This window comes from Fulvia fulva, chromosome 5, assembly GCF_020509005.1.
Source record: "Fulvia fulva chromosome 5, complete sequence".
Lineage (NCBI taxonomy): Eukaryota > Fungi > Ascomycota > Dothideomycetes > Mycosphaerellales > Mycosphaerellaceae > Fulvia > Fulvia fulva.
Window position 1 is genome coordinate 441,806 of NC_063016.1, and position 16,230 is coordinate 458,035.

The 16,230-nt window shown below is 53.7% G+C and overlaps 8 protein-coding genes across 8 annotated transcripts; 4 read left to right on the forward strand and 4 right to left on the reverse strand.

Moving 5' to 3' along the window:
- Positions 1–282: 282 nt before the first annotated feature.
- On the forward strand, positions 283–1,608 carry CLAFUR5_05463 (uncharacterized protein; the record flags this gene model as incomplete). Its single annotated transcript, XM_047904611.1, has 3 exons — positions 283–767; positions 816–1,518; positions 1,567–1,608. The coding sequence occupies 3 exons, from the start codon at positions 283–285 to the stop codon at positions 1,606–1,608; spliced, it is 1,230 nt and encodes a 409-aa protein (XP_047762655.1).
- A 1,224-nt stretch (positions 1,609–2,832) lies between these two features.
- CLAFUR5_05464 (FAD-dependent monooxygenase sdcF) lies at positions 2,833–4,359 on the reverse strand (the record flags this gene model as incomplete). The annotated part of the gene is made up of 1 exon (XM_047904612.1): positions 2,833–4,359. One exon carries the CDS (start codon positions 4,357–4,359, stop codon positions 2,833–2,835), a length of 1,527 nt encoding a protein of 508 aa, XP_047762660.1.
- A 313-nt stretch (positions 4,360–4,672) lies between these two features.
- Positions 4,673–6,181, forward strand: CLAFUR5_05465 (uncharacterized protein; the record flags this gene model as incomplete). Its single annotated transcript, XM_047904613.1, has 2 exons — positions 4,673–4,891; positions 4,949–6,181. The coding sequence occupies 2 exons, from the start codon at positions 4,673–4,675 to the stop codon at positions 6,179–6,181; spliced, it is 1,452 nt and encodes a 483-aa protein (XP_047762659.1).
- Positions 6,182–6,864: 683 nt separating this feature from the next.
- CLAFUR5_05466 (Hydrolase FUB4) lies at positions 6,865–7,767 on the reverse strand (the record flags this gene model as incomplete). The annotated part of the gene is made up of 2 exons (XM_047904614.1): positions 6,865–7,646; positions 7,707–7,767. The coding sequence occupies 2 exons, from the start codon at positions 7,765–7,767 to the stop codon at positions 6,865–6,867; spliced, it is 843 nt and encodes a 280-aa protein (XP_047762058.1).
- Positions 7,768–8,893: 1,126 nt separating this feature from the next.
- On the forward strand, positions 8,894–9,745 carry CLAFUR5_05467 (Copper homeostasis protein CutC; the record flags this gene model as incomplete). Its single annotated transcript, XM_047904615.1, has 3 exons — positions 8,894–8,957; positions 9,021–9,380; positions 9,429–9,745. 3 exons carry the CDS (start codon positions 8,894–8,896, stop codon positions 9,743–9,745), a joined length of 741 nt encoding a protein of 246 aa, XP_047762658.1.
- A 753-nt stretch (positions 9,746–10,498) lies between these two features.
- CLAFUR5_05468 (3-ketoacyl-CoA thiolase, peroxisomal) lies at positions 10,499–11,767 on the reverse strand (the record flags this gene model as incomplete). Its single annotated transcript, XM_047904616.1, has 1 exon — positions 10,499–11,767. One exon carries the CDS (start codon positions 11,765–11,767, stop codon positions 10,499–10,501), a length of 1,269 nt encoding a protein of 422 aa, XP_047762471.1.
- A 1,165-nt stretch (positions 11,768–12,932) lies between these two features.
- Positions 12,933–13,771, forward strand: CLAFUR5_05469 (uncharacterized protein; the record flags this gene model as incomplete). Its single annotated transcript, XM_047904617.1, has 3 exons — positions 12,933–12,970; positions 13,018–13,151; positions 13,230–13,771. The coding sequence occupies 3 exons, from the start codon at positions 12,933–12,935 to the stop codon at positions 13,769–13,771; spliced, it is 714 nt and encodes a 237-aa protein (XP_047762661.1).
- Positions 13,772–14,327: 556 nt separating this feature from the next.
- On the reverse strand, positions 14,328–15,987 carry CLAFUR5_05470 (Lipase 4; the record flags this gene model as incomplete). Its single annotated transcript, XM_047904618.1, has 2 exons — positions 14,328–15,637; positions 15,687–15,987. The coding sequence occupies 2 exons, from the start codon at positions 15,985–15,987 to the stop codon at positions 14,328–14,330; spliced, it is 1,611 nt and encodes a 536-aa protein (XP_047762074.1).
- Positions 15,988–16,230: the final 243 nt, after the last annotated feature.

Here is a 16,230-nt window from a genome sequence, read left to right on the forward strand (position 1 = left end):
ATGTGAGAACCTTGGCGAGTGTGAATCTGAGATACAGAAAAGCTACCTGAGAAAACTCTAAATATGAAGCTGAGCGCCAAGCCGGCGGTGTGTTCGGATAAGAACGTCACACCCGCCTTGCTGCCTTTCCCGCCCGGTCCGAGCTCCGCGCCGGATGTGAGATGTCTTCTCGCTCGAGTCTAGAGCCTGTTTCTTCCATCAACGTGGCGATACTCTCGTTCTGTCAAGCCAGTTCGATGATAGCCTTGGAGTGGCTGCCGTGGTGCGAGGAAGTTGGCAATAATGGCGGACGAGCTTGCACGGGCATACTTTGAGAAGCTGAAGGCGGCGGAACAACAAATATTCGAGCTGCAGTTAGAGCTTGCGGGAAAGAACAAATCAACAAGCAGTGCGACGACCACCGTGGCCAACAACCATGAGGTGCTTGCGCACAGGATTCAATTGCTTGAGCAGGACAATGCTCGTCTGAGAAATGCTGATGCCTACAACGAGCAGCTGGAAGATGAGGAAGATGAGGATGAAGATGATGATGGGGAACAGGTCATCATGTGCGACTGTGGCATCGACCTTCTTGCGCAACTGCAGGAGAACAAAGCGCTGCAGAATGAGCTCAAGACAGAGAGGCTACAATTTCAGGTCATTCAAGGTCAAGTGAAACATCTTCGCAAGCAGGTATCTGAGCGAGACGAGAGAATCGTCAACTTGACAGCACAAGAGAGTGCCGTGCAGATCAAGAAAGAGCAGACAGGGACTCCTGCTGAAAACCCGTGAGTCACGTTGTACTGATGTCAGTCTTGTGAGCTAACCAGCAGCAGAGCGAAACGGAAGAGGACCGACATGGACATTGATCAACATCCACGGACAGCCAATATTAGCAGCCAAACTGACAGGGCCTTGGCAGCACAAGACTACAGACAGCATCCCGCCCGAGCAGAATGGACTGGACACACTCTTCCACCACGGCCAGGAGGTGGTCTTCCGTTGCCTACACCAGCTCAAACCCCGAACCCTATGGCTCCTGGCAATCCCTTCTACGCCAGCCCTACACCACTGCTGCCTCCTTCTGTCGGTTTGTTTGCCTCCTGTCCAGCGCCAGGGCCGCCATCTCAGTCTGTCCCTATTCAAACCAATGCCGCCCGGGGAACGTCCATTCCCGCGAAAGTGACGAGACCTCCACAGATGTCCCCGTTTGCCAGAGCGCCCAGCAGAGACCCAATTCCAATCACTCATCCTGACCGAGTCAAGTTGGTCCGTGACGAGTCAAGGGTGCTGAGGAAGGTACTGGAGTCGCCCACATCACCACAGGACTCTTCAACCGACTCAGAGTCCGACACCCTGACGGACGTCAAGGTGGACGGCTTTCCCCTGAGTTGGAGACTGCAGAAGATCAAACAATATCTGACAAAGCAAAGACTCTCGCCTTTGTCCGTGCGACGTCCGCAGATGCCATTCGCCCACATGACATTCTCCGACCGACAGGATGCAACACGCGCGATGGATCGTCTCAACGGTCAATCGGTAGGTGGCGATGCAGCTACGACTGGCTTCAAGGCTGACACTTGATAGATTGAAGGCCACATTTTGGCCGGGTCTCTTGCGAACGGCTGAAGGGATGATCGATGGAGGCTTGCACGCATTCAAGGAAGCTGACTGTGTGAGCATTGCGCTCGCCTGCTCGAAATTCAGCGATGCGCTCAGGAGTTTTCAAACCATTGGCTCGTCCGGTGGTCTGTCCAGTCTGGCAAGTCGGATCGCAAGTGCAATCAGCCCTTCTAGTCCAGCTTTGATACAGGGGGAAATAGTTTGCCAAAGTGACTACTGACCACCATCACCCTTTCTGGCCCCGAGATCCAATCTCAAAAGCTCCTCCATAGTCGTAGCCAAGAATATGAAGAACCCAATTGTGCCTGCCAGGATGTTCCTCAGCTTGATTTGGTGTTGCTTTGCATCGTAAGGATCTCTCAGGGGCTGGTGACAAAGTGCGTTGCCGGCTTGGGTCTCGGCTTTGCTTCTTGAAATGCTGTCCAACGAGCATACATGCGGCGACGCGCTGCGAGCTCGACTGCATCGATACGACCTTGCTGCTGAGCTACACGCCAGCGCATTCAAGCAAAGGCCTTGGCCTCAATAGTAAGTCGAAGCGCTCGGCGGCGATCAACTTTGTCACATGCTCTTGTCTGCTTCGACGATAGAGTCGGTACACGGCATGACGCTACGCAGGGTGCCTTCGGGGCAGGCTTGCGAAGCAAAAATGTCGAGCTCTTGTTACAGACAAGGCTGAAGTCCATCGAGCAGGTCGGACCCACATCATGATTGCTGCACCGCAGATCACTAGGGTAAGCACACCATGGTGTTGTTTCCCGCCCGTGTGGTCGAACAGACGGATAACATGGAGGGAAGTCGTGTCATAAGCTCTACCATCAAAGCCGAACGCATGAGCTGTCGTCGGTAGTGCTCATACAACATTTTGATGGCGCTTGCAACAGTCGCCAAACCCAACAGGATCGGCACCGCCAGTGCAAGTCCGCTGTTTGGATCGTGTGTTGTGGAAAGACCATGGCCGACTTCCGACCATTCTCTTGTGGTCTCTCGCAAACAGTGCGCCACGTAGAAGAAGGTCGCCAACGTCAGCATTGTCGACCAGAACACAGCGCCAGGAATGCAAGGTCGATTCTTCATGGTGTGCAACACTGAACGGAGATCTCATCTGGAGAGCTTGTACAGAACAAGGTCCATAAGAGATGAATCAAGGGCTGCGATCATGAATGCTGGTCTGCAGAAAGCCGGCTGTGGCTCCACACAGGAATCAAAGACACCATCTGCGGTTGTGCCTCAGACATGCCAGATCCCAGGGTTCACGGTCCGCCATCTATCATCCGGATCGTACTTCCTCTTGATATTTTTCAGTGTCTTCAGGGTCTGCGGCGTCAAAGACTTGAACGGATTCTGATACCTCGACGCATAATTCGGGTAAATCCAATCTTGAAAGAAACCCAGCTCCGTAAGCTTAACCTCCAGCTCACGTTTGAGCAGTTCCGTCGCTTTGTCGAAGTGATCATCCTTGGAGGGACTGCTCCACCAGAGCTCGACCGAAATCAGTAGGAGAGGTCCATGTGCAGCAGTGAGGTTGGTGAAAATGTTGCCGCCTGTTTCGCGGGACGCTTGTATATGAGGTGTCGTCAGAGGCTGGAGGGATACGCCGAGAGTGCTATCATCGTCGAAGCGGGCTCCTTTCGCAAAGCGGGTGATGATATGGTGCACGGCAGCCATGGCTTTGGTGTCAAGCTTACTGGTATAAGTGAACTTGGACCGACGCAGGCCTGAGGGGTTGCTCTTGTCGATCTCTTTCGCGCTTTCAGATATGTTCATGGTTCTCAAGTTACCGCCCACTCTTGGCAGACTCTCGAAGGCAATGATTCCCTTGCTCTTGGCCTTCCCTTCTGTGTTTAGTAGGTATGCTGTGTAGACGAATTGCTTTTCCGCTTCCACCCACGCAAAGGATAGATAGCCTTGAGTTGCAAGATCGTTCGGTGCATTCAAAGCCATTTCTTCCAGCGCGCCACAGAGCCTTGGGAAATGTCGTGCCTCGTATGACATGGCTCCGCCGTATACTGGAGAGTTGCCAATAACTTTGACCTCGAATTTCGTGACGATACCAAATGCACCAAGCGATCCTTTGAGAGCCCAGAACAGGTCCTCGTGTCTTTTGGCATCAACCCACAACACCTCTGCGGTAGGAGTGACCACCTGAAATTTCAAAACGCTGTCACACGCCCAGCCATATTGATTGGCAAACCAAGAGAAGCCGCCGCCCAGAATATAGCCCCCCGCAGCGACATTCCCGACCCGCCCACCGAACATGGTCAAGCCGTGTCTCTGTTCCAGCGTTTCGTAGACATCCTGCCACCGAGCACCGGGGCCTATCTCAACAGCCAGAGGAACCATACGGACCTGATTCATTTGAGAGAGATCGAAGGTGATGCCTCGATCGATATTCGACGCTCCCTGATTCGACGAGTGACCACCCGATGACACAGCAATGGTTGCATTGCATGGGATGATGATATCAGCCAGCGCCTGCTGGACGTCTCTGGCGTTCCGCGGATAAAAGCGGCATGCTGGCTTCAGTTCTGTTTGCTGAGCTGCCCAGTATCTATGTTGGCTGATGGAGTATTTGTCCTCGCCAGGGAAGAGGACTCTGTTTCGAAAGGTCCCTGCGAGTAAGTGGCATGCTGTGGTCGTTCCAAGAGACTGCGGTAGGCCAGATGTCTGATCGACAAGTTGTGCTGCAGTCAGAGGGGTGAAGATACTGAGGAGGCAGTATACCAGTAGCCATGTCGGCACGTATGCTCCAGCCATGTTGATGTTAGACGGCAGGAGTATTTCTCAAGATCAGGTACCCACGAACATCTGTCCTCGAGGGACACGAGAGATAGCACTCATAGCATGTCGGTAATGATAATGAATGCCGAACACGCCGCACGCGTCCCATGGGGATCGTGAATAATGTCAAAATGTGTAGTGGTCCCGAAGGTTCACGGAGCACGGATACGCAAGGTTGTTGCCGCGCGCCAAGGGCAAGAACGCGCTAGTGACTTAGCTCCGATCGGCCAACGGAGCTCCTTGCTTCTCGTAACGTGGTGCTGCTCAGGTTAGGACATCCACTCCATAGATGGCTATGGACCTGGATTGGAATGACCCGATGGCCATGTTTGGTGGTGGCTTTCCTGCAGAAGCGCAGCAACAGCAACAGTCGCATGACGAAGTAGCAGATGATGACAACGACGACGATTTCTATGGCGAACAGACTCAACAGGACACCTCCATGGGTGGTATGCAACAGCAACAGCAACAGCAACAGCCAACCGCACAAGGAGGTGCGCAGCCAGGTGTACGTATCCTACAATCAGTTGTCGGTGGATGGACTGACTTGGGAGCACGTGTGTAGGCTTCTGACTTTGCCGACCAGAGCAGAACAGCAGTACCCGCTCAGCATGTTCCGACACCAGCACCACCGCCAGCCGCTGCAACACTGTCACCCAAGCAAAAGGCCGACAACGAGCGACAGCTGCAGTTGCTAAAGGCGAAGCTTCTCGCCAAGCGGCAGAACACGCCTTCTCGCCCTGCCTCGACCACGGCACAGGTTGGCACTCCCACACCTGCACTCCCACCGCCCCAGCTTCATACAGCTCCACCAGCTGCTGCGACCAATGTGACTGAGACAAAGGAAGAGGAAGAGGGGAAGATTTCAGATGGCGTGAATGGCATCGACGCGTTGCTTGACCAGGGCAAAGCCATGGCAGAGGCCCGCAGTGCTGCTGAACTGGCCAGTGCCAGCGCGCCTGCACACTCGACACCCAATGGTTTCGCGAGTCAGCATCGCAGCAGCGTCCAGCAGGACAAGCAACCAGTACCGCAACCTCGACCAACACCCCAAGTCGCCCAAACCCCGCAACGTTCTACTAACCTTTCAGATGAGTACTATGCTGATCTCCCAGCTTGGCTGGAGATGACAGGATACCACGACGTCGCTTTCCGCAACTCCAAGTTATCGGTTAACAAGCAGCGCCGTGAACTGGAGCGCCAGGCAGCAGAGATCGCGGAGCAGATTGAGAGGATCAAACAGAAGGAGCAGGAGACTATCATGGAGCTAAGGGCCAGCAGCACACCCATCACCACTAACATGGCTGCACCGCCACTTCCTAAGACGATGCCCACTCCACAGGCCAATGGCACTAAGCGTGGACGTTCGCCGGATCTGTTCGGCTCAGAGAAGGCACGTCGGCAGGAGAACGGTGGCTTCCGCATCAGAGGTGCCAACGAGTCATCGACCGACGCTCGTCCATCTGAGCGACGTTTCTCACGCAGCCCGCCTGGTCTTGATCGTCGCATCAGCTACCCAGACGGTCGCCGCCGCTCGACAGAGGGCAAGAGTCGCGACCCTTCCCTTGAGCGCCGTCAGTCGTACTACCGCCGTGACGACGAAGCAGCACCACCAACACCTCGCTACAACGACCACTGGGCACCACAGTCCCCACGCGATGGTCCACGTCCGAGTCCACGGTACCCTGCTGGACCAGGTAGGCAAAACTCATACACTCGAGCTCCACAGTACAGCGGCAGTGCAAGCTTGAACAATCGTAAGGGAGGTCAGGCGAACGGTCGTCCAAAGCCGAAGTAGCACAGAGGACGAAGACGAAGTGCAAAACACTTGATGTCCTAGAGAGTTTCAGCAATTGTGTAATGAGCAGAACTTGTGCCATACCTGAGCCAGCTTTCCAGCTGACGCCGTTTCTACAACTGTCAGGACTGAGTTCAATCTCCATGTCAGAACAACTCCCGCACCCGTGTGATGTCGACAAGCACACGTCGTCCTCCTGACGAGACACTTCCCCTGGTCAAGGTGGCAAAAGAAACAATATCTGACAGGTGCAGGACATTCTGTTGTTTCCAGCTATGTCGCACTTCACAGGAGTCTTGCTCGACAAGCCTGTGAGACTCCAAATTCTTCACATGCCTCTGACTTTCGAAGCCTGATACATACAGCCCATCCAACTAGACTGTCACCGAGCATATATCCTCCAGTCTACCCAACGTCATCCAAGTACCTCTAAGCACCACACACTCACACCACAGCCACACAGATGGGCTCAAACAACCCCCTCACCCGCATCGACTGGCCGAACCATATAGCTGCAGCTCGACGAGGCTGTGCTGGGAAGAGCAAGAGTGGATCATCAGAGTGGTCTCAGACGGTTCTTGAAGTCAGCTTGGCGAGCGCGAAAGGAAGAGGCTGATTCGGTACCAGTACAATGACATGTGTAGAATGTATAAAGTGTTGACGAAAGCTTTTCCTCAAACCTTCTATACAATCTGCCTCTCCACCCTCTCCACCACCCTCACCAAATCCCTCACAACATGCGGCACTCTCGGCACCTCATGACCCCCTCTATGATCATACACAATCCTCCTCGCTGGATCACTCAGCATCGCGAGCTGTACATGAAACGCACTCATAGGATCCTTGTGCCCGTACACATGCGCCATTGGAATATTCAATCTCGCCTGCTCTGGCAGATTCGACAGATCCAGACCATACACATCCTTCTCGTCCACGGGCGGTAATGTCCAAGGGTCTCGAGTGATGGCTTCCTTCCCGTCCCAGAGGGTAGAGGGCGAGTCCCAGAGGTCGACGCGAGTGCCATTCTGCATCATTGCCTCGATTTTCTTGGCGTTGCGGTCGCTCGCCGTGTCTAGATCCTTGCGTGTTTGCACAACAAGCGCCTTTGCTTTCTCCGAGATGAGCATATACTCCTCCAAGAAACTATACGGCATCCCGCCACATATACATATCGCCGCCTTCCACGGGATTGGGATGCCCTCGTTTTGGCAGTACAGTGTCGTCGCCGCAAGGAGAGCGGTGCCTTGGCTGAAACCTATCACGACGTCGTAGACTTTTCCGCTGTTGGTTATGTGTTGGAGGAGATGTTTGATGGCGAGGATCACGGTTTCTTTGGAGAGGGATTGCCACCAGGAGTAGTAGGGTGGGTCGAAGAAGGGTTTAACGCCGGGACCTGCTGTGGAGGGACAGGGGCCGTCTAGGAAGTCGAAGGTGTGGGAGCCGGGGAGGGAGGATTTGAGGGCGCCTTTGATGTGTTGTTAGTGATGTGGCACTTGTTACAGGATGTTTTGCTGGAGTAGCGTACTGAGTTGGTAGCCTAGGATGTGCCCGCTTGTGCCGGAGCCGTGGAGGCACAGGAATCTCATTGTGCTTGGATAAATTCTCTCAATCGGGAAGAATGTATGTTGAAGAACGTGGGAGATGGTATTCGTGTAGATTGTGAGATCGCTAAGTTCCTGGAATGGGATTACTTCGGAGCCCGGATATGTCGAGAAGGACAGCAATCTTGAAGGCTTCAAGGTGACGTGTCAGCCATACTGGTAAGCATGATGGCGACAGGGAGAGTGGACAGAGTGCACAGCGTCGAACTGCTCGGATGAAGGGCATCTTGTTGGTGAGGTTGAATGTATCTCAGACGCTGACAGCGGCTATGTAATGCACGCTAGACCTATATCATGCCTAAGATCAATGCTTAGCCGGTCTGGGCAGCACGAGATTGTGGAAAGCAGTTCCTCTTTCGTGACCACTTACCTCCTACATTTGACGTCAAGTATCACTTCATTCCTTGTCGCTTCAATGCCCATCTTGTTATGTGGGATAGCATCAGCACTGCCTTCGCGTCATGGACAGCTGCTGTCACATCGATCAGGGTTGAGTATTGTCGCCTTCAGAATCTGCTTGAATACTCCTGGAGTATGACTTGGTTCGCGACTGCATAGCCGCGATCTGAGGACGCCGACTTTGCAACAGAAGCTCCTGCAGATCTGAACGACTGTGCACCTGGCTTGCTGCCCTGCCCTGTGGAAGGCAACACATGCCGCACCTGCTTACCAAAAGACGCAGGACACACTTCGCGACCACTCAGAACGCAGTGCCGTTATGATAGCTCGCCTGAAGCCGCCACACTGTTCATACCTCAGCGGTGTGCTTCTCGAAGATAGCTGCTCCGGCAAATCCTGTAGGATGCTCGTTTTTATGGAGCTGCAGGCACCATTGACATCACGAGACAAATTGGCTCCGCGAGTTGCTATGGTAAGAGCGAGGAGTTGACAGACGCTGGTCCTCGATCAAGCCGAACAACAACAGAAGGTGCACGGCATGCTGAGATGCGACTGCCATTTCACGAACAGCATCAATACTTCCAGACACACCGCCAGCAGGTGCTAGGTCCGACCATGCCCCGCGCTGGCAACATCTTTTCCTCCTTCAACTCAACGACTCAACAGGCATATCAAACAGAACACATTCAATACACTTACCACGATAGGTGACATGGCTGACCAGCTGGAGATATGCTGTTTCAACCTCGAGAGCGCATTGATAGCAGCACGAGAAGGTATACACATGAACGCGTCTTGGCCATTTCCCGGAGCCCGTCATTGACCATGCTTTCTTCCAGGAGCCCACCGTATCGAGCTTTGCCAACACCCTGAATTGCAAGGCACCACACCGCCGAGAGAATGGTTGATAGCAATCAAGGATGAATATCCAGAGATCCCAGTGTTCATCATGATCCGCCCAAGAGGTCGCAACTTCGTCTACGGCCCAAGCGAGATTCAGCAGATGAAGGATTGCATCGAGTCATTCAAAGACATTGCAGACGGCTTCGTCACCGGCTGCTTAACTGAGATGAAGGAAGTCGACATCCCCAAAACGACAGAACTGGTCCAGGCGGCTGCGCCTCTACCTTGCACTTTCCACAAAGCTTTCGATGAGATATATTTCCACCATCGGGCCCTCGAAGATGTCATCTCAACAGGTACGTCTTGGTCCTAAGAGCCCGAGAGCCCACGCTAAGTGACTGCAGGCTGTTCAGCGCTTCTTACCTCAGGAGGGGAAAAGACGGCTGCAGAAGCCACTGACTCGTTGAAAACGCTTGTGGCGAGGGCGATAGGCCGAATCGACATCATTGCTGCAGGAGGTATTCGTGCCGACAATGTCGATCTCATCAAGGACTACAGTGAAGCGCAATGGATTCACTCATCGGCCATTCGCGAGGGCTCCTCGATCGCGGACGCCGATGAAATCAAGGCGATGCTTAAGGTCGTTGATCCGATGGGTCAAGGGGAGAGGGACATGGCGGCGATGGAGAGGGACCTGCTGACATTCCCTAAGAAGGAGTGACGAGTGGTCGAGTCAATGACGTACCGGCGTGTCACGGGGATAAAGCGAATATTGTGAGGTACTCGTTTACATTACTACACATTCGTCCGATATGTAGAAAGCAGCACCAGCAGATTATAATGACACCAGGTCAAGATCGCGAACAGACTTTCTCGCACGGTGTCAGCTTCTCACAAAGTCCAGCCTACGGCGACTCCAACTCTTCAACATGTACCACAGACCGTCCTTGAGCCGACAAGGCTATACAGCTTCTCCCCACGACTCCATGAGGCGGTGCAACAGATATAGTTTCAGACTCCCTAACTGGCACATCGTGGCGACCAAGACAGAGTGCGATGTCTACCCGCAACAGACACCGGCGACGCAAGATGAGCAACACTAGCTGCAGTCGCCAAGCCGGATTCAGAGATGGACTTGCCTCTTAGACTTGCAGGTCCCCCGTCCCTTTGCTTGATACGATGGGCTATTGATTTGTCGTTCTGCTTGTTGTGGTCGCGGAAGAGTATGTGCTGTGTCGAAGCAGTACTAAAAATCGGTATTATTGGGGAGCGTGGCATGATTCGAAACGTCTTCCCTAAAGCTGAGCTCTCGTCGACATTGCATGTGATCAGCTGCAGCCTGAATAAGCGGCGGTCTGATCAAGGAGCATTTCCCGAACATGGATGAAGGCCTTAAAATTCTATTTCTTACACAGAATATGATATCCATACAGCACCATCACAGCTGACTGTGTACATGCTTGCAACGCCAATTCTACTCAGCGACCCAAACCGCCGCCATACCCATACCTGTACCGACACACATGCTCGTCAAGCCAACCTGCTTGCCAGTCCTCTTAAGCTCGTACAGCAACGTGCTAACCTGTCGCGCACCAGTGCAACCAAGAGGGTGTCCAAACGCAATCGCACCACCCTTCGGGTTGATCTTCTCGGACGGAATCTTAAGCTCCTTGGCACACCACAGACATTGCGATGCGAAAGCTTCGTTGATCTCGAAGATGTCGACATCATCGATTGTAATGCCGGACTTCTCCAGCGCGACGGGGATCGCTTTCCATGGTCCGATACCCATCAGAAGCGGCGGCACACCGACGATTGAGGCTTGCACGAACTTGCCGATGATCTGTTGTCCGAGCTTCTCTGCTGTGCTTCTCTTCATGAGCAGCACTGCTGCGGCGCCGTCTGACACTTGCGAGGCATTACCAGCGTGGATTGTGCCGTCCTTGGCGAACGCAGCGCGGATCTTGCCCAGGGACTCCTTCGTCACCTCGCGAACACCATCGTCCCGCGAGACTGTGATTTCGCTGACTTTCTCCGTCTTGGGATCCTCCCACTTGACCTTCAGAGGCGCAATTTCCTGGTCAAAGAGCCCTGCCTTCTGTGCCTTGATGGCTTTCTGGTAGCTGCTAGCCGCAAACTCGTCCTGGTCCGATCTGCTGATGCCGTACTCTTTCGCCATGTCCTCGCTGAGCTTGCCCATGGGCACCTTGCACTCGGCGGCATCCTTGTGGTTCTCAAGAAGCTCGCTGAATTCCGTTACTGCGCCTGGGCCGTATTGTGTGCTCATGCTTTCCACCCCGGCGCCGATGCCGATGTCGATCATGCCGGACTTGATGGCGTTGGCGATTTCGGCACATGCTTGTAGCCCTGAGCTGCATTGTCGGTTCAAGCTCTTGACACCGGTGGTGTTGGGGAATCCAGCTGCCAATGCTGCTGCGCGGAACTCTGTAGCGCCGCCGCCGGGGGCGAGCACACATCCGACGGAGATGTCTTCGACGAGCCTGGGGTCGATGCCAGAACGCTGGATCAGGTTGGTGAAGGCGCCGTGCAGGAGGTCTGCGCCGGCTGTGTCCTTGAAGCCGCCCTTTCCACCTCTTGTGATTGGGGTGCGGAGGGCGCAGGTGACTACGACATCGTCTGGGCGTTTCTCGAGGAGACCTGGTCGGCCTGATGGACCTAGCTGGCCTTGCACTTGGGAAAGGCGAGCCTGAGCGGCCGCGTTGGTTCCTGCTTGGTTGGCCATGATTGTGGTGGGGTGCTAGTGGTGTGGAGGTGGGTTGAGGAAGATGGAGAGATGTTAGTAGTGAAGGAAGTTTTACGTGTGGTTAACCAACCCGAGGCCAGATCCTCGTCAAGTGTCCTTGTGAGCACTGCATCAACAAAGTCACGATCATTGACCGAGGCATGTGAAAGAAGCCATTCCAGCCAGTCAGACGCGAGGGCTGGACCGAGGCGTGAGGTCATGGTTGCTGTGCTGACCTCGCGTTTTCTCTGCTGTGTGTCTGCCTCTGCAGTGCGACGTGATCGAGACCATAGCCCAGTATGTCAATGCATTCGTGTACAGGTCGACGGGGTGAATAGGAGCATGCACTTCGTTCCAACACCGTGAGAGAGAAAGATCAGTGGCCCGTGCTGTCGGGGAAGTGTTCGCCGAATATTCCGCATCGCACTTCACGGTACATCCCGCCATCCTACATTCACATCATGCTGTTGACACCTGCACGTGAGCTTGGCCAGAGCATGGACGTTGCTTCCCTCACAGGGCCCAGCACGCGGATATACCACGGCCGCGCAAACCTGCCCAAGTCCAAGATCGCGGCGCCTGAGCGCCATCATTCACATACGACACCTGTTTGCTCGCTACGTGGCTGCTAGCACATCGTTCTGTTAACATGATCAAGCAGATTTGGAGGACTTTGTTCACGTCGCACACCTTCAAGCTGCTCAGATGGCAGATGGCAGATGGCATTCTCCCGTCAGAGATTGTGAAGTTCTTTCCGTCAGTAGTCACCATGGAGGCGAGGGCGACTTAGCAAGCCATCTGATGGATCAGGCAAGAAGATGTGTTACAAGTGCCTATCTTTTTGAGTCTTCGGTGCATCTTACCTTACTGTTTCCACGCGCAAGGACAGCGTCCCTGCCATCGGGGCAAAGCAGGTACCCCGAGTCTTGCGAGCGAATTCGCATTGGCCTAAGAGCTTTGAGAACCACAAGCCAGGTGAATGGAGATACGACTGGCTCAAAGCATGTGATTCGACGCCTGCATTCACTGCATCTACGTGGAATGCAACTTAGCGGCAAAGACACGCGTGGTGCCATTTCTAACCCCTTCAGGACACATCCGCAAACAAATTATTACAGCCAGTGACTGCATCAGACAACCTCGCACATTACACGCCGCAGCAAAGATGGTCTACCATATGCCAGAGTGCCGGGACTTTTCAAGGTAAGACATCAGGCATTCTCTACGCAGAACAAAATTAATTCTAGTAGTTTTTTGCTCTCGGCCGAGCTCAGCGATGTCACCATCCAATACGAAGACGGTCTATTACCCGTTCACAAGATCATCCTAGCGCAGGCCTCCGAATACTTCAAAACGCTTCTAACGGGTCCGTTCGCTGAAGCAGGTATGTGCTATGATCTTCGGACACACGCTCCGTGAATGCATTCAGGAGATGACTAACGCCTCGCCTTCTGTGAGTTAGGCCAACGCATTGTCGAGCTCATAGATGATCCACCCATGGCTATCGAAGGCATGATAGCATGGATCTACGGCATGCAATTCAACCCACGAGATCGCTACAACAAGTACATCGAAAACTTCCATTTCGTCACAAGCGACGAGACTGGAGTCGAGTTCGTAAAATATCAGGTGGACCTGTTCTTCACGGCTGAGAAGTATCTGCTATCTCGACTTGCGACAAGCGTCGAAGGCTACTTCTTCCACATGCTGTTGGATGTATCGCGACAAGTGGAGTTCTTGCACGTCATCGCCAAGCACGTGTACATCGCTCGTGCTGAGGAAGCAGTGGCACTGCGTGTACACGTGGCTAATGCGTACTTGGAGAGGATACGTTCTATTAAGGATACCGAGGAGTTGAAGCAGCTGCTCTTGGACATCCCGGAGCTGGCGTTCGATATCATTCGAGCGGGCGCTACATTACCTGCTGCTGAGGAGGAAGACGATAAGCCAAGAAAGGTTTCATCTGGAAGCGGTGCGTTTCCACCACTGCCTAGATCGCGTTAAGCGTGTATGCCACTCTCTGCAGCCGAGGAGCGATATCATAAATAGCGATCGCTTCGGGTCTTTCGTGGATTATGGACATTCGATGAAGAGGGGAATAGTCCAGCTACTGGCTGCGCTGCGGAAAGGGTGTGACACATTCGAGTCACTCACGAGTCAGAAGCAACGGCACTTCGAAAGCTTGTGGTGAGATATTGTGTGAAAAGGCTGAGGGCTATCAATGACAGACCAGAATCCAACGACATACTGCTCAGCATGATGGAGATGGTGTATAATACAAGCGGGCGCCTCGACGCTGTCATTCAGTTTTAAGGTCGAAAGATGAGAAAATGGTCTGGCTGCTGAGTCCGTGGTAGAGCCAGTGGAGACTGATCGAGTTGCTTCAATGGCGCGCGAGGATGGGACCAAAGGCTCGTCCACCATCTTCCGCGATCTACACGGCGCAACATGCATTGTACGCCATGAGTGTTGCATTTGACTCCTGCTACAACTCATTCGCCAAATCATCCAAGTCTATCTCAGGCTTACAAGCTCTCTTCCGTATCTTTGCTCCTCGCTTCTAGGCCAGCAATTCCCGGCTGATGGTGTTGATGAAATCGATAGCTTCCTTCCTCCACGTATCATCCTCCACCCAACTTCCATTCGCATTGAGCACCACATTCTTCGGCTCTTCAACGTCGTACTTGGGCCACTCCGGCAGTCCCACTACGCCGTTGGGGTTATGCATCGCCACGAAGTTCGCGTAAGCTCTCCCAATGTCTGTACTCAACTCACGATAATGCTCGTATTGAGGCAAAGGTCCCAATACACCGGAGATATTCTGGAAGGAGAACATTACATTGTCGAAGTGCTTCGCTCCAATCGGAGCACTCGCGTTCCAGAGGGGAGTGTCGAAGCGGTAGCTGTAGACGTCCTGAACACCGGCGGAGACGTATTGCTCGCACATTTTGCGGCGGCCAGAGATCATGACCATGTCTCCGCCAATAGCTGCGCTGCGTCGCCACTGCGAGCCGTAACTGGCGTATGTCGTGTTGGAGGTGTCATTATATGGGACGCCTTCACTTGGGACATTGGGATATAGTTCCAAGAGCTTACGGATTGACGGTGGAGATAGAGCGTAATTCCGCCACGTGAGCAGCGAGTTGAAAAGCGCCGTCTCGTTCTCCAGACCTCGAACACTGAAGCTTATGCCCTCGTCAGTGTTGGCGCCGATCAGGAGTGGTACCTTGACAAAGGAACCCGCAGCCGCGAGCTGAGAAGGATAAGCTGTGAGGAATGTTCCGTCCACAATGGGGTTCCAGGTGAGGCTGTAGCGGCTGTTGTAGAGAGCTTCGCTGCTCAGATCTCGAAGACAGGAGAGGCGGTCGATAGCGGACCAGCAGCCTACTGTGCGGGTCAGGTTCTCGAAAGCGACGTTGTAGAAAGGAAGTGGTTCAAGTTGTGCGCCGACAGTACTGCCACTTTCCAGGATAGCGGCATGATACAGATCATCATTGCGGCCGTCGAATGAATGCATATGGTAGGCTATGCTTTGGGCACCAGCACTTTCGCCCCAGAGGGTTATTCGTGAGGCATCACCGCCGAACGAAGCTATGTTTTCTTTGATCCACTGCATTGCCATCCTTTGATCGAGCAGGCCGGCGTTGGAAGAGCCTTCGACGAGGACTTGAGCGTTCTGGAGGAAACCCCAGACTCCTGGCCTGTAGTTGATCGAGACCCCGATGAAGGGCTGGCCAGAGCTTGATGCCGTGTTGACAATACCGGAGAGGTTGTACTGGGGGTCAGCGCTAGAACCCCAGTAGAGACCGCCACCGTAGATCCAGACAAGGACTGGGAGGGATTGATTGGAGTAGCCTGCAGGTCTCACAACTCGATTGATGTCAGCGCAGTACATGGAATGGGCAACGTGATAGCCTACCGTTGAGTGTCAAGCAGTCTTCACTCATGTTGAAATTGTAGCCATATTGATAACAGCTGTAGCCGTACTTTGTAGCATCTTGCTCCCCACTGTATGGCTGGTCGATGGGCTGTGGCCACCGAAATCGAAGGTTATCCAAGGGCGGCTGAGCGTAAGGTATGCCCAGGAAGAAATCTTGGTCCCATTCTGCGCTGTGTATACCGCGTAGAGTACCATTGTGAACAGTCACTGTCGGCGATGCCGCGACTGTGGCAAGGTACAAAGATACCACCGAAAGGAGTCTGAACGCCATGGCTGGCATGACACGGGACGAAAGCTTGGGCGGACGACATACTTAACAGTCTTTTGCAGGATCTTTGACTGACGTTTGACGACGACGGCTGCGCAGCTACAGGACTGACCACCATTGGAAGGAACAATTCTCCGCAACGAAATTGGCCAGCCAGCATATGTCGGTAGATCTCCTTCGTGCGGAGTGCATGTTAGCGAAGGTCATGTGCCCGCTTGAAGCTCTGATATATCGCTCCGCGTCGTCGTCCGGTGC